General features: G+C 34.4%; 2 protein-coding genes across 2 annotated transcripts in view; both read left to right on the top strand.

The window, feature by feature from the left end:
- LOC145303806 (furin-like protease kpc-1) overlaps positions 1-26,015 on the top strand; it is a 308,581-nt gene that overhangs the window by 67,181 nt on the left and 215,385 nt on the right. The gene's annotated exons all lie outside the window — the stretch shown is intronic.
- Positions 11,662-15,752, top strand: LOC145304489 (uncharacterized). The gene is made up of 3 exons (XM_080146372.1): positions 11,662-11,922; positions 12,221-14,173; positions 15,712-15,752. Exons 2-3 carry the CDS (start codon positions 12,499-12,501, stop codon positions 15,750-15,752), a joined length of 1,716 nt encoding a protein of 571 aa, XP_080002498.1. The 5' UTR covers positions 11,662-11,922; positions 12,221-12,498.

Below are 26,015 nucleotides of genomic sequence, written 5' to 3'. Positions count from 1 at the left end.
AATAGATATTTTATAATTTGAAATGTCCGTCAGTAAGTCCAAATTAAAGATAGATAGCTATAGAAATGTCAGTGAAGATTCCTGTGGCACACGAGCATCTAGTAAATATATTGTTTTGTTCGTCTGTCTGTCGGTCATGCTTCAAAATGTTTTGTAATTTGTCATAGTATCCACATCAGGGTTCTTAAATGATAAAACAATTACAGATAAATTTTTGTAAATCCTCAATGATCATGATCAAAGTAGATTAAAACTATTGGTTAAAAAGGTTGGACACTATTGGTTTGAAAAATTCAGAAGCTTTAACTAGAGAACCCAAAGTTTTAGGCTAGCCAAATTGAGGGTGATTATAAAACTTTGGGTACTAAATGGATTTTTAGTCCATTGTCAACTCCCTCTATGATAAAAAGAGAACATTTTAATTGTAAGTCATCACCAGATTTTCAGGTTTAACTAAGCGAACAACGACAATTTTGTTTTTCAGAATAATGTTCCCTGCTGGAATATATGGTGAAATGGTGATCTAAGAGCGGGCCATAAAAATTGCAAATGCCATTAAATTAATGCATAATGCAATTTAATCATTATATGTCCCTCCAGCTCTTTACTCAAGGGGTGGCAACCGACAATTTAAAACGCCAAACAGTGGCTATAATACGTAAGTTTACAACTTAAAATTGCATAAAAAGTAACACTTTTAAAAAACAAAGTTTCATAAATAAGCTCTATCTCTTTCGTTGGCTGAAAAACTTAGGAAATTTATTAACCTTTTGATTGGTTGGTGCATACTTGTATTGCAATGATCATAACAGGAGGGGTAATTTTGTTTATTAAACATTGGGGATATAAAACAATTTTTGTCTCTTTAAGATAGCTGGTTCGAATAGACATCTATTTGATATATAGGATTAATATTGGTTTCCTGGCGGTCGCTAAACCCTTCTATTTTCTTACTATAGAATCCATCTATGAATATAATACTAAGGGTATATGGCCTAGATTGTTAATAGTGAATCGTCTCTTATTTTTTCCACTAAATACTTCAAAAAAACGATCATTTTAATTTTTTTGTTTGTTTTATGGTCACTTAGGTCACCCAAAAAATCATTTTGAATTTTAAAGACATCATAAGATCAGTTATGACTATGACTTAAATATCTCTACACTAGTTTTTACTTAAAAAAATATTAGTTCATTATTATTGTCTGGAAAGTTTTCAAAATGATAATTTGAACCAACATATCTGTACCTTTTTATGGCAACGAATGACAGTATTGAATTTACAGTAAAATATATCATGGCTTTCCTGACAATTGCTATAAATTGTGAATTATTTAGTTTTAAGTTATTTAGTTTCTTGGCCATTTGGTTAGAATTGTCCTTGTTGATATTCCCCTATATTATAAAAAGTCAGGTCAAATAAAATTTCGTCAATGTCCTAGTTATCCTCAGTAAGACACCATTAACCCACCCTCAGCTAATCTTAATTTTGGATGGATACCCTAGTTTAGAATTGGACATATTGAGACATGGAGTGATCTGCAGGGTTATTACCAGAGGTGGATTCTTTAAAAAAAATTTGCCCCACTAATCGCTTAGTGGGGCAAAATTGTTTTCGTGAAAAATCCACCAAAATCACATTATTTTTGTAGATTTTTGATGTGATTTTGGTGGATTTTTCACGAAAACAATTTTGCCCCACTAAGCGATTAGTGGGGCAATTTTTTTTAAGAATCTACCTAAGGGATAGGACAATGGACATTCAATTTTTTATTTAGGAAACTAAAAACGATGCAACTTTTCTTATTTTGGGTACTTTGCAAGAATTATGGGTACTAGCACTGAAAATAATAATTAACAGAAAAAATTTTTAACAATATTAATAATAAAATTCAAGTGTATATATGTTCATTTCCATTAACAAGCTAAATCCCATTGTCTTTTCCCTGTATACCTAGTTTCAACTTGATTAACAAATTGAAAGCTTCCCAAAATACTTCTAACTATTAAAATTTAATAAGTGGTTGCGGGGGGAGGGGTATTCAATTTACAATAAAAAGTACATTTACCCAAATTTCCAATAAATCGTCTATATATCTTGTAGGTATCTATATTATCTATATATGCTCTTGTTACAAAATTAAGAACATTTTTGTACAAAGTATAACTATAGCGTAAATTAAACTTTAATCTTTTAATAGAAATTACAGATTTGGTAAGACTAGTATGGAAAAATAGATACGCCTGTTTAGAGGCCAAGGCTTTACCCCTACTAAAAACCAGACGTAGCAGGAGTTGGTACCATTACATACAACTTTATAGCTATAACATTGTATAATCCTGGTTCAACTCAAAAGAAAACAGCCAATTTATGACTTTAGAGATGCTAGGGGCTTTAAATCTTATATGAAAACAATTGTTTGATGTATATATGAGTATCAGATTCAAAAAGAACAAAAAAACAAAATTTATTTCGTTGAAGTAGGACCTCTATAAATTTTATTTTGCTATGAAATCATAATAGACAAGTTCTCTAATTTTTTGGTTTAATCAAGCAGAAGGGGGTATAAGATTGCTTTACTAGGCACAAATTTTGGATACTTTCCCTTTAACTGCCATTTGAGCAATGTCCCCCTCCCCTAAATTTTTAAAGTAATGGAGTCTAACCCTGCTGGACTGCCTGTGCCTAGTGACCATTTTAACCTAACCTGCAAAATGCAATAAATAAACAAAAAAACTGTCCCCCCAACTACCATTCCTTATTTTCAAGGTGGGGAGGGGGGGGGGGGGGTCTTGTGCTCAAAAAGGAACCTTGAGGGATATTGACAAATTTTGATACGCTTGACAAGACATATATTCTTTCAATCATCGTACAACGTACACAATTTCTATTCTCTATGTCTGAGGATTAAGTTTGAACCTAGCGTGCGTATCATAACAGTACAAACTTAAATTCATTTTTTAAAAACTACAAACAATTGTTAATCGTCAGGGGGTGGAAGGGGGTTATTTGCCAACTAATAAATTTCCATTCTACATATTCTTATCAAGTTTCATTACGATTTTTCTATTTATTGGGGTGCTAGATCGATTCCTAGATTTTAGATTTTCTATGGTTTTCTCGATTCCTATTCCGGATTTGCGGCTGAAATTTTCAGGGATTGAATATTCTCATATTCTACATATTTATATCAAGTTTCATTAAGATTTGTCTATTAATTGCGGTGCTAGATCGATTCCTAGATTTTGTAATTTTCGTGATTTTTAAGGTTGCATGATTTTTAAAGTTTCCTGATTTCCTTATTTTATTTAGATTAATGTGTATTGCATGACACTGCTTTATAGTAATTTTTCCCGACATCCATTCATAATTTTTGAGCTTCGCTACTTATGGATGTTGTCATCCTTGTTTGCATTCATATGCATGTTTGTTACTTGTTTATCATGAAACTGTTTTCAATATGTTACCTTTTGTTATATTCATATGAAGATAATTAAGATACAAAATAGAATAAACAAGAATTTCAAAATTCATTTGAAATAAATCTTACAAAATTAGTAAAGTATAAATTGTACAACAATAAAATTTTTGTAAAATCCTATTGTATAAAAATTTAAAGGTTTTTGTCTTTCCACAAGATCTCGCTAACAGCTGAATGCAATTTATGGTTGCTGGGCCAGGGTAGGTTTTAGGCTATTTGATCCTATTTATTCTATAAAGTTTTTTGTATGTTCAATAAGATCTCGCTACTCACTAAATCAACTATTTCTTTATAGTAAGAAAGAATAAAAAATGGTCTTGGATTACTATATTGTTTGCCAACTCCTTCCCTTTTTAAATGATGCTAGGGGCAAAGCCACTATTTAACTATAAAGTCATGAAACTCTATCCGTTTGAATGTATGCTAGTTCATATTCAAGTAGGGATATACCTATCCCCCACCTACGTGATACTCTCTTGATCTAGATAGAGAGAGGGGACAATGGGCTATTATTACACTATGCTATTACACTAGTCCCCAAAGTTTTATTATAACGTTTTCTTAGTTGTTAGGGAATTTAGTAAATTTGGATTTGTTAATTCATAAAATTGAGTGTTGAAACGTTTCAACCACTAATTTTAGTCTACAGAAGGGATAATTTATTGTATCATAATTGGGGATGTACATCAATTTATCGGACATTGTCTTATCCCTTTAGATCCCTGCTCTCGATCATTCCTTTCGCCTGGAGAATAAAATAGGGGGGGGGGGGAATACAGACAAATAAACCTTAAGAGTATCTTCGCTACACACAAAAAAACTAATATTAGATAAATAAGTAAATATAATCTGTTATGATTGCCACTTTAATCTCTATATAGTGGGGAATATCATATGATTAGTTTTTTCTAAAGCTGATGTTCTAGTATTTCAACAGCAAAAGATTTTACATTAAAAGTTAGTCTTTTCGTCAATTTATCCATGACTTTGAAATGTTTAACTTTTTTTATTAATGTATATATATTTTAAACTTGTTATAATGACATGTTTCCTGTAAGTTCAGAAAGCACAATTTTTTTTTTTTTTTTAAATGTAGGGTTAGTCCGACACCTAGAGTAAAATAAAAATGACTTAACAATATTCCAAGGCTTAAATCTAAACACAAAATAGCCTAAAACCACCCAAAGAACCCATTTATGGCTTCCCTAGAATAGAAAACTCTCACTCATTTCAGTTAAGCTTGATCTTAATAAATAAACACAAAAGTTATAGAATAGTAAAATAGTGAAAGTAAACTGAAAGCAACTGATTATCCCGACTGTAAATAATCTTCCTATTCTTCTTTACAAAATATAAACAACTATATCTAATATATTCAATATTTATTCTAAACAATCCTATATTAAAGATAATATTTTTTTGTTGCAAAGTTACTCTGTAATTATGGCATGTCTGTATGAAGCTTTATATTTACTCAGGGATCTTAAGGGATAGGACAATGGAAGATAAATCAATATAGCTCCACTGACAATTAAGAAAAATAACCCTACTGTATATTAAATAATGGTAGAATAATTAGATACTACTATTTTCCAACCAAACAATCAAATTTTTAAAAAGTACCCAAAGTTTTAGAGTCAACAAATGTTGAAAAACTTTGGGTGCCAATCAAGTGTAATTTACAGTCCAATGTCCAAAGGATGAACACCTATTTGAATAAACGTCAGATTAGTGCTATAGTAATAATTCTACAGAAAGGATGGAACACCTATTTGAATATATATCAGAATAGTGCTATAGTAATAATTCTACAGAAAGGATGGAACACCTATTTGAATATATATCAGATTAGTGCTATAGTAATAATTCTACAGAAAGGATGGATCATCGAACACCTATTTGAATATATATCAGATTAGTGCTATAGTAATAATTCTACAGCAAGGATGGAACACCTATTTGAATATATATCAGATTAGTGCTATAGTAATAATTCTACAGAAAGGATGGAACACCTATTTGAATATATATCAGATTAGTGCTATAGTAATAATTCTACAGAAAGGATGGAACACCTATTTGAATATATATCAGATTAGTGCTATAGTAATAATTCTACAGATAGGATGGAACACCTATTTGAATATATATCAGATTAGTGCTATAGTAATAATTCTACAGCAAGGATGGAACACCTATTTGAATATATATCAGATTAGTGCTATAGTAATAATTCTACAGAAAGGATGGAACACCTATTTGAATATATATTAGATTAGTGCTATAGTAATAATTCTACAGAAAGGATGGAACACCTATTTGAATATATATCAGATTAGTGCTATAGTAATAATTCTACAGAAAGGATGGAACACCTATTTGAATATATATTAGATTAGTGCTATAGTAATAATTCTACAGCAAGGATGGAACACCTATTTGAATATATATAAGATTAGTGCTATAGTAATAATTCTACAGAAAGGATGGAACACCTATTTGAATATATATCAGATTAGTGCTATAGTAATAATTCTACAGAAAGGATGGAACACCTATTTGAATATATATCAGATTAGTGCTATAGTAATAATTCTACAGAAAGGATGGAACACCTATTTGAATATATATCAGATTAGTGCTATAGTAATAATTCTACAGAAAAGATGGGACACCTCTTTTAATATATATCAGATTACTGTTATAGTAATAATTCTGCAGAAATGATGGAACACCTATTTGAATATATATCAGATTAGTGTTATAGTAATAATTCTACAGAAAGGATGGAACACCTATTTGAATATATATCAGATTAGTGCTATAGTAATAATTCTACAGAAAGGATGGAACACCTACTTGAATATATATCAGATTAGTGCTATAGTAATAATTCTACAGAATGGAAGGAACACCTATTTGAATATATATCAGATTAGTGCTATAGTAATAATTCTACAGAAAGGATGGAACACCTACTTGAATATATATCAGATTAGTGCTATAGTAATAATTCTACAGAAAGGATGGGACACCTATTTGAATATATATCAGATTAGGGCTATAGTAATAATTCTACAGAAAGGATGGAACACCTATTTGAATATATATCAGATTAGTGCTATAGTAATAATTCTACAGAAAGGATGGAACACCTACTTGAATATATATCAGATTAGTGCTATAGTAATAATTCTACAGAATGGAAGGAACACCTATTTGAATATATATCAGATTAGTGCTATAGTAATAATTCTACAGAAAGGATGGAACACCTATTTGAATATATATAAGATTAGTGCTATAGTAATAATTCTACAGAAAGGATGGAACACCTATTTGAATATATATCAGATTAGTGCTATAGTAATAATTCTACAGAAAGGATGGGACACCTATTTGAATATATATCAGATTATTGCTATGACAACAATAGGTTTCAATATTAGGAAATGTCACTAATCTTAATACAACAAGGATGATAACACAGAGAGAGAGGAGACACTGGCCTGTTTATTACACTAGTCTCCAAGTTGTATAATAACATTTTCTTATTTGGTAACTTGAAGCTTAGGTGACTTTAGTTAAATTTGATTAGTTGGTTAATTAAGTTGAGTGTTCAAACGTTTCAACTATTAATTTCAATCTACAGAAGGGGTAATTTTGTGTATTTTCATTGGGATATACATCAATTTATCGGCCATAGTCTTATCCCGTTAGGACCCTGATGAAGACAACATCTTAGAAAGGCGTAGACAGTCGGTCAAATGGAAATTCAAAATAATATTAGGTATATTTTTATAATATCGTTTATTTAGGCATTATGATTTAAATTTTAGACATTGAAAAGTAAACCATAAGCTATCAACCCCAAAAAGTTAAAGAGCAGCCGCAAGTAGATACAAAAAAAAGGGAAATATCTTTTTAGCTCATTTTGTAAAAGCTTAATAGAACAAATTGACCCCATAATTTATAGTAAAGAAAAATATTTAACTGCCTCTCTCCTCCTCTATTAAAGTATTTTCAATTTGGTCCAGAAAAAATACTTAATTATATAAACATTGGAATTTTTAAAATAAAAACAGTATTTCTAATTTTTCTATCTACATGCAGTCTTTCATAACGACGATATGGTATAACAAATTACCAAATTATCAGGGAGAGAGGAGACTTGTGACTATAAATTACACTGGTACTCAAAGTTTCATAAACATGCTGACTAAAAAACTTTTGGTACTTTTAATTAAACTTGGTTAGATGGTTCAAACTAGCAGTGTTTAAACTTTTTAACCAATTTATTTTAGTCTGAAAAAGAAGAAACTTTGTTTATCATAATTGGAGCTGTTTATTAATATATCGTTTCTAATCTTATCACTTAAGATCCCTGCATATTTAGTTTTGGCCAGTTTTATTCCAATGTGCTTTCTTATAGAAACAAGCCATTCATATAGGGGCAGTAGAAAATCTAGGAATTATAAGACTTACTATAGACAAATACATTAGATAAATAATCTTAGAAATATTAGATCTATGCAACTAATGAACTCAATTTCTAAAAGTATTAAACTTTTAAGTCTTACCTGACTTAATTCTTTAAAAGGTTTTGTGTTGTCATAATAGCAAAATATGTTTTTTAGCAATTTTTTTATTAACATGCTTATATTGCTTAATTTTAGAACATATAGCTAAGCAAACGTGATTTATTTATCTATTGTTTATGTCTTTATAAAATCCTTCAGGGCAGCCATTAAAGGCATTCCTTCCCCTCCACGAAAACACTTTAGCAAAAAAAAAGTAAGAATGTAGAAAGGGGGAGGACATTGGACGGTAAATTATCATAATAATCAAAGTAGAGTAACCAAGTTAACTAATTGTTGGCTTAAATTTCATTAAATCTTGCGTAATTGGATCAAAACATCGACAGTATCTAAACTTTTCGACCAAAAATTATTGACTTTTTTTTGGTAATTTTGTTTCTCGTCAATTTGACAGGTATTAAGCTTTTTTTTAGCTATTGTGCTTTTTTTGCGGATACGAAACACTTTGAAGACGTTATTGTAGGACCACTGCCATTAAAATGTCCAATCTTGGCAGGGATTTTAAGGGATAAGACAATTGCGGATAAATTAATTTACATCCCAAATGATGAACAACAAAATTATGTAGACTAAAATTGTTGATTTGAAAAGTTTTAATCAACAATTCAAGATTTAAATATCTAAAGTTTTTAAGAGTTTCTAAAACTTTGGGTACCAGTATAATTTATATATCTAATGTACCCTTTCTCCCTGACTCTAGCTCTCTGACAGAGTGCCGCAATAACAAGCATAAAGATATTATACACTAAAGTCAGGAAATATAGGGTGCTTTCTCTCTAAGTGCCTTTCGAGCACAGAAACCCCTCCCCAAATTGTCTTTTTTAAGATTAACAATAACACTTTTTATCTTATGCTTAACCCCTACAGATTGCCCTAACCCTGTTGGTCTTCCCTATTCCCAATATAACTTAACCTAAGCTGAATTAATAAAAAATACACACACACACACACACCCCCCCCCCTATAATACGATTCATATGTTTATAATCTATAACCTTACTTTTAAACTATAATATTGGCAAGTGCCCTAAATTTGTAACATTTAAACTACAACACCCTGAACGAGCATATTAAAGCATATTATTTCCAATCGGCTACACCCATAAGGCAAAATAATCTTATGACTTTAAGATGCGCAATCTCATTTTTTAAAGCAGAGTACTCGCTCCTAGTTTCTAATGCTTTAATAAAAAAAATCTATTAAGCCAAACTATTTGAAAATCTTTTGTAGACGTTAAACATTAATTTTTGAGGCTTGCGAATGCGCCACTTGAGGAAGAGAGGGACATTTGACCTTAAAATATACTAGTAACTTCATATTTTTAGGACATGTTATCTCATTCGTTGGCTTTAAAAGTTTGAGAACTTGATTCCTGAACTGTTTATACGAATCTTCGTGTTCAAACTTTAAAGCAAATAATTTAAATCTATGAAGTGGTAATTTTGTTTGTCATACTTGGGGCTGTACATTAATTTATCGTCCTATGTCGTATACCATAAGAATAAGATCTCTGTCAATGGCTGAATGCCTTTATCTGCGGTGCCCTAACTCTGCGAGGGCTACCCTGTACTCAATATAACCTAACCTAACCGAGTGAAAAAACAAACACACAATTAAATTTATTTCCAAATCAGGTAAGGTGGGTGGGTATATGCTCGCTAGTCACTTGATGGAAAACTCTAAAAAAGCCCATATCTTTGCTTGATATAGTTAAAGTTTGCAATGCAACATATGTTTTTGGCAACAGCGGCAAAAATGCCTCATGAGCGAGCAAGCAATTTATTGCCAAATTTATATCTTTTAGCTTTTAATACAATACAATTATAAGACATAAACATGATGCACAAAAAAACAAGGATTTTATTGTCCATAAGTAGTGCAGCAAAACAATAAAAATATATTGTAATTTAGTGCAGGGAGGGATAGGACATTAGAATTTAATTTACAATGGTTATCTTTTTTTGGCTCAAACACTTTGGGTACTTTTATTGAGTTATGGTTATTTGGTTCCAAACCTTAAATGTCCAAACTTCCTATCAATTACCGCATAGGGCGAGATTACTGTCCAAGACATTTGAACGTCAGGTCTAACACCTACGATAACTAAGGGGTTACAAATCTCTCCTTTTCTGTCCAATATCCCTGGGTATTAGGTGAAGTAATGCCCAACAGACAACCAACTCTTTGATTACAAGAACTTTATCTGGAAGACTAATTATGCATTTCTTCCTGTACTGTCTGATAATGCGACGCATCTAACATAGCAGCACAGCATTAAGAATAATTTTCAACGTCTTTAGTTATAAAGTTGTGCTGGACCAAGATTCGAACTCATAACCCCTCTGAATCTGATGACGAACTGATGCGCTAAGTTTTAAGCCATAATCGCTGTTTATAAGTGTAACTAAATATATTAACAAAGAAAAAACAAATAAAACTAAAAAACTAAATCTAAACAACAAAGCTAGATTGCAGTTAGTAAGTTCATCTTACAGGTAGTTGAGACTTATTTCAAAGAATTATCCTATTGTATAAAGTATTAAGGTTTTTTGTCTGTAACTTAATATTTCGATTCCTGAGCCTATTAGCCTATTTTATGGAAGCTTCTTATAGGTCATTAGAGGTTTGAGGCTAATTAACTTTTATTTTTAAGTTTGGTTTTAGGTTATTTTCCGTCTTTTCTTTCTCCTTCGAATACAGACCCCCTAAAGTCTAAGAGCGCAGCCGCGAGTATTACAAATAGCAATAAGACTATATACTACATTAGCGACTTGAGGGTAGGGGCGGGTTGAGCTATGTCGATCCTCCATTTCAAAGTTAAAAAAGTAAAAGTCAAGAGATTATTATATTTTACCAGAGGATATTTTACCTGTGAGGGAGAGGCACCCCTTCCCCCCTTCACTTTCCAAAGTTATAAACCCGACCTTTCCTAATCCTATAAGCAGCTTGACTGTAAAGAAGAACCAAATCTGTCAAACGATTTTCGTGATCATGTGCTATAGTAAGAAATACAGATTGACATCGTGTTACTTTTATATAGGAATAAATATACATATATTTCCAATAATCTAACAATATTTAGAAAGTTTAAGGGCTATACTCAAAAAACGCCTATCTCAGAAAACGCCTATCTCAAAAAACGCCCATCTCAGAAAACGCCTATCTCAAAAAACGCCCATCTCAGAATTCGCCTATCTCAAAAAACGCCTTTTTCATAAAATGCCTACTACATTTTTAAAAATTATCTTGTGATGAAACATGTAAGTCTAAGAAGGTATTGTGATTATTATACAATATGTACAGTATAAATCTTCTTATTGAAATATCTATCCCTGAAGTATAATGTCACTTTTGTACATTCCTTAGGCACTTTTTTTTTGTAAGCCTTTTGAGTAACAACATACTAAAGGTTTGCTTTTTGAAAATTGATCACAATTGAATATCAAAAACTTTTACATAGTCAATTCATCTTTTATTTTTTATTTTTTTCATATATCAACTGCCTACTACATTTTTAAAAATTATCTTGTGATGAAACATGTAAGTCTAAGAAGGTATTGTTGTCTTAACCTCTTTTCGAGGAAGCTTTGTGTTTATCAAGTTCAAAATTAAATTCCTTATCATTAAACCAAAAACAAAGCGCAAATGTCGTCTTTTAGGGCTTTCCTTTCATAATGTGGCGCGGCATAGAGTGTTTGTTTATTTTGAAGCGCACGTTCTTTACTTTTGAATGAGATATGAGAGTGTGAAGATTGCGGAGAACAAAATTGGGCCTATCATTGGTCTCATTGAGTGTGAACTACCCTAGTATATCAGGGATTTGAAACCATAAGAGCTTCAGGTAGAATTTGTTATTTTCATTATGAAGTATGGTGTATAGGACGATTATATGTAGTTTTAAAAAGGCTTTAGCCAGCTAAGCATGAAACTTAATTATGATTAATATATGTTTTAGTAATTTTTATGTGCCTTATTGTTGCATTTAACAATGATTTATTAAACCAAATAATTTTCCTTTAAAGCCAAAGTTTCCAAAGATTTTTTAACCATAAGAAAAGAAAAAGATTTTTTTAGTGCTCAAAGTTTTAAGATAACGAATAATATTTTATTCTGTTTATTAATTGATCTTGTAATTTCAGGTCTTTTGAAATAATTTCATCAATAAATCTATATTCAAACCTGCTGTTGAAACTTGATGGTTCCTGGTATTGGGGGTTTTGTATGTTCGCCAACTGATCTCGTGAACTTCCCGCTAATTCGGAAGTCCAAGCTCAACCAAAGTGTCATGGTTGAGACAATTTCAAAATATCTGATGAATAGGCGTTAGCATTCATCAAGAGATCAATAGCATCTAGTGAATTATTGATGCAATAAACTGTGACAATTTTTCTGTGAAATAAGTACCTAGTGAATCAATATGCCACTAACCAAAAAGCAGAAAATTGAGCGAGCAATCGCTATTGGCAGTGAAAGGCTAGAAGTTTTTGATGAACAGTTAAAATTGTTTTATGACAATCTAAAAGCCTGCCAAAGTTTTAGTTCATGTGAAAATGTGAATGTAAAATCAATTCGTGACATTTTTAGTGAGGTCAAGGACCAATCTGACCTAATAAAAAGTCTAAAACCTGCCGTGGAGACTAGTGAGCTGCGCGAGTTCAAGCGTGATTTGGATGAAGCTAGTGAGCAGAAAACTGTTGCAGATAAAGTTTATGCGTCGTTGGAGCAGTGTACAAAAATTCTGTACTGGCTTGACAATGATTCAGAGGACGCGAGGTCAAGCACTGTCGCCAGGAACCTTGACGTCATTGAGAAGGTGAAGATGGACATGGGAGTGCTTAAAATTTCCGTGGAGTTGCGCCAAGAAGTACGTGATATGTACCGAAGGCTTAGAGAGATGGAACGTCGTTCATCTAACCTGGATGAGAGTGGGACACCTGCCATGCTCTCCAGAAGTATGTCTGCCGTGGATATTCGGAGTTCCAACCCGCAGTATGGGCGCTGGGACAACAGTTTGTTGCCGTCGTTCGACGGTACTGACACGGATTACCCAAACTTTAAACAGGTCTTTAAGGATCTTTGCTCTGGTTATGGATTTGCTGACCAGAGGTTAAGTCTGATGTTGTGTATGGAGAAGGTGATAACCAACCCGGAACTACGCAAGCAAGTGTCAGCGATTAGAGATCACAATGAACAATGGGCGTTTCTTGACCAGATGTTTTTATCAAACACTCGCCGGTTCATGAGGATTTTAACTAAGTTGAACAAGATGAAACCTGTGGATAAACCTGTGGACGTGGTTAGCGCAATTGCTACCTTCAAGAGCATGATGCAGGAGGTAGAAGCCATCGTTGGTTCTGCAGCTAAGGATTACAACCACCTAACTCTCATTCATATTTTTAAAGACAAGTGCCCTGAAAATTTGAGAGACAAAATTATGATGGAGCTAGGTAGCATGAACCAACCCAACATCCCGAAGATTGTTGAACTGCTGGAGAGGACCAGGGGTGCCATGTTGGCTGGTGATATGTCCTATGACAATGGCGCCGGCAAGAGAAATCGTGACAGAGCTGCCGCCGTGCAAGTATCTGGCCGCAACGACAATAAGAATGGAAAGGCTGGAAAGGACAAGGCTTCCAAGTGGAACAGTGCATGTCCTGTGGAGAGCTGCAAGGAGAAACACCCGATTTTCCGTTGCCTCACGTTTAAGAAGATGGACGTGGTTGATCGAAAGAAAGTTGTCCAGCAGAAGAAATTATGTGAACTTTGCCTATGTGACGGCCATACTGCTGACAAGTGTAATAAGTCTGATAAGCTTGGTGTTTGTGGTACTAATAATTGCGACAGATACCATTCCAGGTTACTCCATGAGGCTAGTGCTGGTGTGAATACAGTTTACAAGTCAAGTTCTGCACCCAGCCCCTGTACTTTCTTACTGCAGTTAGTTCCTGTTGTAGCACCTGGCGGCGGCACCTGCCACGCCACGGTAATGTTTGACTCCGGGGCAAATTTGCCACTTGTGTCTGAGAAGTTATCCAACAAATTGAAGCTGAAATCTACTGGCAGATATACAACGATTTCTGTAGCTGATGGCAGTGAGTCTTCCTGCCGCAATGTTGTGTTTTATTTGAAGGATAGGGACGGCAATCTGAGGGAGTTTGAGGCAGCTGTCATGCCTACCCTCGGCGGGGCCAACGAGATGCGCTCGGTCCACCCCGAAACTGCCGCCGAGATATTTAAAATGCCGCCAGAAAGGTTTACATATATTAGTGGAGGCTTAGATATCATCATTGGAAATACACATCCTGACGTGTTTCCTTCAACCTACCAGAAAGTGGGCCAGTCTATGTTGTGGCGAACCATTTTTGGTAGTGGTTTTATCTGTACGAGTGCTGATGGTGGAGCTGGAGATCAAAAGTCGGCTTATAAGGCTGTCAGTGTCAGTGGAGGCACTTTGCCAGACTTTCTGACGTCTGAATCGTTTGGCATACAGCCGCAGGCACTTTGTCCAGGATGTACTGCTTGTCAAGAGTGCAAGGCTATGGCCGACGGCACTACCTGGGACCAGCGTGAGAGGCAGAGGATAATTGAGGCAGGTTTAACACTAGACTTGCAGTCCAACAAGTGGACAGGTCAATATGCTTATATTGAAGATCCTCACACTTTACCCTACAATGAGAGTTTAGCCCGCAAAATTGCTGAAAAGGATCGTGCCAGGATGGTCAAGGAAGGTACCTATGGAATGTATGTGGAGGTATTCAACGACGCCATAAGAAGAGGCGTTTTCCAAAAAGCCACGCCTGAAGAGTTGCAGTATGAAGGACCTAAGTCTTGTTCATCAATAGTGGTTGCTTTCAAGGAGGATTCAAGTTCCACACCCATGCGATTGTGTGCAAATAGTTCTCTGACGTTCAAGGGTACCAGTTTTAATAACATAATGCTGGGAGGCCCGCCGCCAATGCAGAAGATATTTTATCATTTGATGCTTTTCCGCGGTTACAAGGTTGGTATAACCGCGGATATCTCCAAGTTTTATAACTCCATCCTGGCCACAGAGTTCGACAGCCAGATGAAGAGAGTTTTATTTTCCCCGACGCCAGATGGTCCACTTGAAATTTACCTGACCAAAGTTGTAAATTTCGGCGAGTTAGCTGCGGGAAATTTGGCAGTTACAGCCCTGAAGTTGACGTCCCGCCTGTTCGGCGGAAAGAGTGAAGCAGAGGTCAAGGAGATGTATGGAGAGGGACAAATAAATGGTAGTGAAATTGTTGCCAAACCTGAATTATGGAAGGAGCCACAAATACCTACCTACCCTGATGAGGAATTCAAGTTACCTCAGATTCCAGTTGCAGTCAAGCTTGAGAAGCACAGCTTCATAGATGACGTTATTTCGGGAGCAGGATCGAAGCCAGAAGCCAAGGAGATGATGAAAGAGGCCGACAGGATTATCGGTAAAGGTAGTTTTTCCTTCAAACAAGTCATTTATTCTGGAGATGATTGCCAGCATACCAAGGTTCTCGGGCTGATATGGAAGCCAGCCATCGATGTGTTGTCCATCGCCACAAGAGTCAACCAAGATGGTAAAGTCAAGGGAAGGAAGGTGAAAGAGGATGCTGATTTGTACAACCTCCAGGACGCCTTGGACGAGAATCTGACGAAGAAGATGGTCCATAGGTTCGCCGCCCAAACCTTCGACCCGATCGGGCTTTGCAGCCCTATTCTGTTGAGAATTAAACTTGTCCTGCGGAAAACCTGTTTGCTGAATTTGGGCTGGCAAGATTTCATTCCAAAAAGTCTACGGGATGAACTTGTTCAGTCGCTGGAGGACAGAGCTGAGGTCGCTAAATTGGAGTTTGACCGTTGTGTGGTCCCGGATGAACCAACTGGCCTTCCATCCTTGATGATGTTTTCGGATGGGTCATCAGAGGCTTATGCATCTAATGCATATTTGAGGTGGCCAACTAGACAAGGTTTTGAAACGTTTCTGCTAGCCACCAAGTCAAGAGTTGCGCCGGTCAAGTGTGAGTCAATTCCACGCCTTGAGTTGATGGGGTGCCAGATGTCCACAAGGTTGGCAAAGTCCGTCAGAGATGCCCTGCCCTTTGATATTATCAGAGTGATGTATTTTACTGATTCATCGTGTGTTTTATCACAAATAGTTTCCAACAGTGCTATGTTGAACACATTTAATTCTCATCGTATTGGAGAAATTCAATCTGCGACCAACAAGGATGACTGGAGGTGGGTCCCGGGGACGCAAAACGTTGCAGATTTGGGCACCAGAAGCACCTGCAAAGTATCAGATTTGGGACCAGGTTCCAGGTACAGATTGGGCCCAGAATGGTTGCGCCAGGATGAAAGTGCGTGGCCGGTGAAAACTGCCGAAGAAGTCAAGCAGGTTTTACCCCCAGAGGAGTTGAATACCAAAATGGTTAAGTTATGTTCAATGAAAGTTGCCGGAGAAGCCGCTGAAGATGTCTTTAGGTTTAAGCACAGGAGATCATTTGGACAAGCCAAACGTATTATGGCAGCTGTCCTGCAAGTTGCGAACACCTGGTTGAAGAAGCTAAAGAGCAGACAAGAAGGTAAGGCTACAGCCGCTGGTAGTCATGTAGCAGCCGCAGATTCTGTGTACAAGCCGTCTTTGTACAATTTTATGGCGGCGGCGGAACTTTTCATTGTGTCACGAAGCCAAGAGGATGAGTGGATAAATGATGCTAAAGGCAATTATGCGTCATTAAATCCATTAGTGCATGAAGTATCATTGACCTGGCCTGTCGTTGGTCCCGGTGGAAATTATGTGACCAGGGAGATGAGGATTCTTAAAATGGTTGGTCGAGGACAGCCAGTCATTGACGCCATTACTGGCGGCCGTAAAATGATATTTGAAGACATGCCAGGTTTAATAATTTTGGAGCCTGGTAATTGGTTAGCTGCTGTTTTTATGAGAGAAGCGCATGTTGAGCTTCACTCTGGTGTCCGTGGAACTTTAGCTGAGAGCCGCCGTTGGTGCTGGATTGTGAAGGCAAGGAGGTTGGCCATCATGGAAGTGAAGAAATGTTGGCCCTGCAGTGTCGAGAGGGCTAAGGAATGTCGTGCTACCATGAAGGAGGTATTACCTGACAAGTTGGTCCCGAGCAGGCCTTTTGAAGCTGTGCAAGTCGACCTGATGGGTCCGCTGGTTACGAGGAGAGCTGCCGCCAAAACGAGGAGTCAGACAGCAACGAAGAAAGTGTGGGTGTTCGTGGTAGTCTGCAGATTCTCAGGGGCGTTGTGGTTAGATGCCTTGGAAAAGTATGATACCAGCAGTATCCTGTTGTCCCTGCGCAAGTTGGAAGCTGTTCATTGTCTGCCGAAGATCATAGTAAGCGACATGGGCACACAATTATCCGGTGCTCGCAAGGTTTTAGAGCAGAAGTTGGGCAGCCAGGTAGAGTTTTCTTGGTCTCAGATCCCGGCCCGAGCCCACCATTATATTGGGCAGGCTGAGAAAATGGTGGGATTAACCAAGAGATTGCTGTCCAAGAAGTTGGTGAATAGTTCTGTTAATTTCAACGAGCTCCTGGTGCTGTTGGCGGAGGTCAGCAAAATTATGAATAGCAGACCACTGACAATTGAAGCTGCGAACGACGTGGAGAATTGGCGGCTGATTACCCCTGGCCAGCTGCTGGGAAATGTTGACCGCCAGCCGTTGTGCAATGTGGCGATGAAACCGGAGGACCAAATTTCCTCCAGGTTGAAGTTGTTGGAAGATTTATCTGCCCAGTTTTGGACTGCCTACCGCCAGGAGATCCTACCGAAGATATTACGGATGTCCAAGTGGAAGGATGAGATGGCGGAGCCACTAGCTGATGGAGATGTAGTTCTGGTTACGAGTACCAATCCGCTGATGAGATGTTTGAGGATGGGCCGAGTGACGAGAATTGAGGATGGAAGAAAGACGGCAAGAGTCTTGTTCAGACTGACAGATAAATCTCCCCTAGAAGAACATGCTGTATCAGTCAGGCAGTTGTTAAAAATTATGATTAATAATTGATTCTTATTTTATGGAAATTGAGATTTTTTTTAGTAAAAAGCCACATTTTTCATATGCCTATTTTTATGCCTAAAATAAGAATCAAATGAAATGCGATTAAATATTCTTCTATTTCATATGCTCAAATTTAATTTTATTGAGTTTAATTTCTTTTCAAAAGTACAATTCATTTTAAAACTTACCTGAAAAGTTTAACAAAAAGGAATAATGTGTCGAGGTTGCGTGATTCGATATTTATTCTAAGAAAAAAAATCAAGTATTTTTTAGCAGATTTTTTTTAAATTATATATGAATTTCAATCAAGTAAAACATTTTTATTTAGATCAAGGAATGATTGAAAATTCATATTTAAAGTCTCATATTTTTTTACAAAGAAAAATTGGTATTTTTTCATAATTTCAATGAAAATTCTAACGAAGATATTATTTTGCTATTCTTTAAGTATTAAAAAGTTTTATTGTTGATTAAGATATTACAGTTCTTATTCATTAGGTTTGAAAAACTTTCTGCCCAAGGATTTTGAAAAATTTTTTCTTACTACTCTTTTTGATGCTTAACAAATTTAGTTTTAAGTACCTATAAATCTTAATTTTCTTGTCTAAGATTTATTTCGTTTTATTTTTACATTATTGTTTACATTTACATTTCAACCTGATTTCGTAGGTACTTATTGATTTATTAATAATGATTTATTGCCTATTGATTATGAAATGATTATTATTTAGTATAGTTGTTATATTTACAACATCATGATTAATAGGATTATCTATTTTAGGATTGTGTATGTGATCTTGTGATTGTCATGTGCATGGAATGTTGTATGGTACAAACCAATCCCCATCCTTCTATCCTAAAATGTGAGGTATTATGAGTCCTAGTGAGGAGTATAATATTGTGTATGCATTTCACGGGGTTTCATTTAGTTAGGAGCAAAATTGTCACGTTTTCGGGATGTGGCCATTCTCATGTGATTATGGTGAGTTGAGTTTAGTGAGAAATGTTGCTAGTGCTCAGCGCGAAAAAAACCTTGAATCTCGTTAAGGAAGTTAATTTGACTTTCAAACGGGGGGTGTGTCTTAACCTCTTTTCGAGGAAGCTTTGTGTTTATCAAGTTCAAAATTAAATTCCTTATCATTAAACCAAAAACAAAGCGCAAATGTCGTCTTTTAGGGCTTTCCTTTCATAATGTGGCGCGGCATAGAGTGTTTGTTTATTTTGAAGCGCACGTTCTTTACTTTTGAATGAGATATGAGAGTGTGAAGATTGCGGAGAACAAAATTGGGCCTATCATTGGTCTCATTGAGTGTGAACTACCCTAGTATATCAGGGATTTGAAACCATAAGAGCTTCAGGTAGAATTTGTTATTTTCATTATGAAGTATGGTGTATAGGACGATTATATGTAGTTTTAAAAAGGCTTTAGCCAGCTAAGCATGAAACTTAATTATGATTAATATATGTTTTAGTAATTTTTATGTGCCTTATTGTTGCATTTAACAATGATTTATTAAACCAAATAATTTTCCTTTAAAGCCAAAGTTTCCAAAGATTTTTTAACCATAAGAAAAGAAAAAGATTTTTTTAGTGCTCAAAGTTTTAAGATAACGAATAATATTTTATTCTGTTTATTAATTGATCTTGTAATTTCAGGTCTTTTGAAATAATTTCATCAATAAATCTATATTCAAACCTGCTGTTGAAACTTGATGGTTCCTGGTATTGGGGGTTTTGTATGTTCGCCAACTGATCTCGTGAACTTCCCGCTAATTCGGAAGTCCAAGCTCAACCAAAGTGTCATGGTTGAGACAATTGTGATTATTATACAATATGTACAGTATAAATCTTCTTATTGAAATATCTATCCCTGAAGTATAATGTCACTTTTGTACATTCCTTAGGCACTTTTTTTTGTAAGCCTTTTGAGTAACAACATACTAAAGGTTTGCTTTTTGAAAATTGATCACAATTGAATATCAAAAACTTTTACATAGTCAATTCATCTTTTATTTTTTATTTTTTTCATATATCAACTGCAAACAACCCAGTTTACTTTTCAGTTATTACAATAAGATGAACAACTATGAGCTCTATTAAAACATACTTTTTATTTATTTTCTTTATTATTTGACCTAGTATCTTGAATTAACAGAATATCAGGTTGAAATGTTGTAAATATGACTAAACCTAGTAAATTTGTTAAGAGATAATCATAAAGATGTTGTGGAATTTTGGTTGGGTGAATTTCAAAATGGGGTTGTGAAATTTGGGTAGGGTGTAAGGAAGGGATAAATAGTTTGGAAAACACGAAATTATGTTCTAGTTTTTATTATGCTTGAAAGAAATTTTAGATTCATGTTATATAATTATTAAAATACACAAATAATATACAAAATATTTATTGAGTATGATATGCTTTAAACTTATCAGAATTAGATAGCTGTTCCTCAAAATAAAAAAAATAGTTTAGAATACCTAATCATTATAAATTATAAAGCAATTTAACATTTTTTTTAGATTCTACTTTCCATAGTTGATGAATTTTAGGGGAAAAATAGGGTGAGGTTATTTTAATGTCTTATCCCTATATTCCTTCTTATTCTTACCAGATTAAAAAATGATGTACTTTTGAATGAGCTTCAATAATTAAACTCTTTCCTTCAATGAGTTCTCCCTCCAATAATGTTCTCCCATTTATTTAAACTACCCCTTTTCTCTAAATATAGCAGCTAATCTTTAGTTTACCATTTTATCCATCTTTGTACATAGTTTATAAAATGGTTGAATTGGTAACTATTTATTTGTGTTTTAAATAAGAGATCATGAATGACAAGTATTGTATTATTCTTTTGAATACTATTAATAAATTAGGCTTTATTTTTAAAAGTGTAGTGGGCATTTTATGAAAAAGGCGTTTTTTGAGATAGGCGTTTTCTGAGATGGGCGTTTTTTGAGATAGGCGTTTTCTGAGATAGGCGTTTTTTGAGATAGGCGTTTTCTGAGATAGGCGTTTTTTGAGATGACCCAGTTTAAGCACTTCTAAGTTGAACTGATCAATTAAAAATCATTAAAATTTCCTGTAAAATTTACATCCCCTTCCTACCTGACGTAAATTCTTTCTACTTTTTATTGGTTGCATTGTTCCAAGTGTTGTACACAACTGAACATCAATTTTGTCGACCATAATTTAGTATTCCGTGTCTCTAGTCAGCGTTTCATCAACAAATCAACATGGATGGGATATAGTTATCTTTAAAAAAAAGTTTAATGGTGTCTGTTGTATGCATTGTGAATCCACTATCCTTATATAAAAAGTAACAGGATGGTTGCCTATATGTGTATCTGTCTGTGAGTCTATCTGTAGCTTAAGATCATTATTACCACTGCACTGGACCGATAGGATTTTCCTTTGCATTGGATCTTCTCATATGTCCAGAGCTGGATCTGTAAATCATGTCAATGGTGCGCCAAATCGGGGTAAGCCAACTTTCCACCAATGAGATCACAGCATTTTACGAAATGCCGCGCTATGATTGGCTGAAATTCGGCGCACCCAGATTTGGCGCATCATTGAAATGATTTAAAGATCCAGCTCAGGAAAGGTTTATAGATATTTTAGGGGAGGGTTTCACCCAAGAGTAATCGCCCCCTTAAAAAAAAATTGTACATATCTAAAGAAGTAAAATAGGTACTTAACTTAAAGAAAAATGGGCGAGGATTTTTTTGGAGGGGGGGAGTAGGGAGTGCCCCACCCCCCAAGAAAATAGTCTAAAACTATCAGAGGACCAGAAGGTATATTCACTCATGAGTAGAATCCAATCGGTGCAGTGGTTACCGAGACCTTAAGGGACAGACGGACGGACGGACGGACAGATAGACAGACATCATTCTACTCTGTATTATAGATAAAAAAACACTGTATATTTAAAAGGCAGATAATCTTCATTATAAATCGCATCTCTTAGTGAAGTGAATCAAGCAAATTTAGCTTGGTCAGTTTAGAAAAAAAATATCTATCCATGCTCTAACTGTGTACACACTCTTTACAATAATCTAATCAACAGAACAACAACACTATGGAATATTAACTAGAAATATGAGAAAATATGACAATAATTACCATACTTACAGTCTGTTCAACCATGTCAGTCTGTCAGTAGTATAGGATCTTTCTAACCGCTAGTCAGATATGTTTCTCCTTTATAATGAAGTTTATAATATGTACAAGTGATGGTTTATAACTATTTTTTCAAGTCCTTGCAAAGAGAAAATACCCCTCCAAAAACTTTATTGACTTTTTCTTTTTAAAACTGAAATAGAAATTAGAACGTGGTGGCATAAATATCCTTTTACCTCCCCCTCTGTCCTCCCCTCTATAAATTGTCGTTAGAATTCTTTAGGAGCATGTATATATTATATATATTTTAAAATTCCCATTTATATGGATTTGTTTCAACTGTGAAAATCAGACTTCTTAATAAGATCAAATAAAGCTTCAGCTTTGGTGGTCATTCACATCAACGAAAAAAAGAATAAAACAATAGATTATAAATTGATCTACAACCATAATTATGATCAACAAATTACCTCTTTTATTAATTAAAATTATCAAAGAAAAGTTTGGAAAATTTTTACCCTACAAGTTTGTACAATAATATTTTTAATCCAGCGAATGAGTGAACATGATTATACAACTATTGCACATTAGTAAATACACTGTGTTAGAAAATTGAGTAAAAAATGAGTGCTTGGCGCCTTTCGTTTTCATTTTTTAATTCTCGAAATATTATTTTACAATAAGGAGTATCATTTTTTGGCCTAATTCCGTTAAGTTTGGTGTTGGGTTGTAGTCAAATGCTTTTATTATGTCAAAGTATTCTTAATTATTACCCAATTTATATATATGAATTAATAACAGTTTAATGACACTCTTTATCTTAATTTGATCACGTAATTTTTTTGATGTGTCTAAACATTTGGATATAGGATGATAATAATTACTGCATTTTTTTGTCTTTTAATTTAGTTGAATTTTAATTACAGAAGTTTTAACAAGGTACAAAGAGCAAATAACAACTAAAATATTAAAAAAATATTTTGTTTTGAAAAAAAATTATGCAAGAAGGGTGGGCAGTTTCGGTGCTCGACTAGGCACTCTGAGAGAAAATAATCGGGATCATTGGAAAGAAAACAAGTTGTGGGTTTCGTCGTATTTTCACAGTACCTTTTCTGCGATATGATCGAATCCTGCGGGGCAATCATTAAGATTATCTAACCTAATATAACATTAAAAAAAATACTGTGAAAATAAAACCTGCTACTTCGTTTTCTTACAATGATCCAAAATCGTCATACTTTTAAAATAAGGAAATCTACTAACAGAAAGCAAATTAAATGATCCTGAAAGATATTTCAGACCGACCCTAGTATAGTTCAATTAGAAATAAAATAATTTTGTTTTTTTTAACTTTGCTATTTTGTAATCTGTTTTGTTTTAAGTCATTAAGTGTATATTATTTAACAGGAATAAGACAATGAATAATGAGTTGATATACATCTTCAATTATGATAAACAAAATTATACCTTCAATAAAAAAAACTATTAGTTGAAATGTTTGTACACTAAAAGTTCAGAAGTACCCAAAGTTTTTAGGAAACAAATAAGACAAATGGGTTATAAAACTTTGGGTACCAGTGTAGTTTAAAGCCCAATTTACCTTCCTCTTTGATATTTATGAAAGCGCAGGGAGGGAGGGGACATTGGTCAGTAAATTATACTAGTACCTTGGGAGTACCTTAGGTGTCGCTTCGGGTACTAGACCTCTTTCCACGCACATTGGAACATACATACAATATGATTGCGGTGTAAAGCTTCCATTCATTCATCAGACAACCAACTCTCTGAGATGCACGACCTTTGTCTGAGAAGTCCCAACTGTGCATGGTAGCGAGTTGCGACTGTTTTGGGCCAAGGCATTCCCCCCCCCCCCCCTCAAACTATTTACCCGGGGGGAAGGGTTATGGGACTGTTAAGTTACCCAAAGTATATGACAACGTTATCTTAGTTGTTTGTCTTATAACCTTTGGTACTTTGATTTAATTTGATTTGCTTGAGAATTTGGGTATATCAATTAATTTTTTTGGTTAGTTAAAACTATAAGGGTAAAACTTTTCAACTAATATTTATAATCTAAACAAGAAGTTAATTTTGTTTATCTTTACTGGGTGTGTAGTAACGACCATTGTCTTATCCTTATTTGTTTAATGTTTATTTATAGACGTTAACTTTTATTACAAAAATTGGAAAATATAATTTACAAGGACGTAGTTGACATTTGATTGTAAATTATACTGGTACCCAAAGTTTTAAAAGCAAGTTATCTTATGGCTTTCCCTAAAAACTTTGGACACTTTTAATAAAATTTTCAGTGTCATACTAGCAGTGTCCAAATTTTCCAACAAATAACTTTAAACTACAAAAGGGTTAATTTTGTTTATCATCGTAGGAGCTTATATTCAATAAACATATCCCTGTTAAAAAATTGAATAGGGTGCTGGCTATTGTGTTGTTTTTAGTAGCGAAGCTACTCTATAATTCACTTTGTCCGTCCGTCAGTCAGTCAGTCAGTCCGTCAGTCCGTCAGTCCGTAACGCTATGGGGGAAATGGGATTTACTCAGCTCCTATAAAAGATAGAATGCTGAAATTTTTTGACAACATTCCCATTATTAAGGAGCACAATTGACTATAAAACATCATTTGCGGTCGGACCGATTTTTAGCAGGTTTTAGGCTATTTTTATATTTTTCACATTTTTCTCTATATCTTCAGTGTTTATGGTCCGATTTTCAAAATTTTTTCAGTTACAGATATCAAAATTAAATTTCCTGTCGTTTAAAGAAACAATCATGAAGGCCAGACTGCCTTTTTAGCAGGTTTTAGGCTATTTTTATATTTTTCACATTTTTTTTTCCATATCTTCAGTGTATGGTCCGATTTTCAAAAATTTTTTCAGTTATAGATATCAAAATTAAATTTCCCGTCTTTTAAAGAAGACAACCATGACGGCCAGACTGCCTTTTCAGCAGGTTTTAGGCTGTTTTTTTATATTTTTAACATTTTTCTCCATATCTTCAGTGTTTATAGTCCGATTTTCAAAATTTTTTCAGTTGTAGATATCAAAATTAAATTTCCCGTCTTTAAAGGAAATAACCATGACGGCCAGACTGCCTTTTTGGCAGGTTTTAGGCTATTTATAAATATATTTAACACTTTTTTCCATATCTTCAGTGTATATGGTCCGATTTTCCAAATTTTTTAAGTTTTTAAGGATTTAAAAATTAATTTTTTTGTCGTTTCAAGAAAACAACCATGGCGGCCAGACTGCCTTTTATCAGGTTTTTGGCTATTTTTATATGTTTTACATATTTCCCAAGATCTTTGTTTATTTTGATCCAATTTTCAAACTTTTATGGGATATCAGTATCAAAATAATTTTCCCCATTGTTATGAGCATCTTTAATATAATTTACTTTGACCATCGTCATCATACAAAATAAAACAAGGTTTCATATTTATCTTATCCAATAAATCTATTCTTGATTTTAGTAAAAACCTTTTAAATCTACCTGTACGTATTCCCATCTACGATTTTTTGTGCTTCGCTACTTATGGATGTTGTCATCCTTGTTTAATATCAATTATCCTTATAGGAAAAGTTATGGTGTTCTATAAAATCTTCGAAAAAAAATTAATAAATCCGCGAGCAATTTTGAGTTTTCAAAGATAAAATTTTTGGTTCCATCGGGATTCCTCCCACACGGGATTCCTCCCACTGAATTCCTCCCACGGGATTCCTCCCAAACGGGATACCTCCCACACGGGATTCCTCCCACACGGGATCCC

This window comes from Acartia tonsa, chromosome 13 (genome assembly GCF_053477335.1).
Source record: "Acartia tonsa isolate MP-2025a chromosome 13, ASM5347733v1, whole genome shotgun sequence".
NCBI lineage: Eukaryota > Metazoa > Arthropoda > Copepoda > Calanoida > Acartiidae > Acartia > Acartia tonsa.
This window is presented reverse-complemented; position numbering and strand designations above follow the sequence as displayed.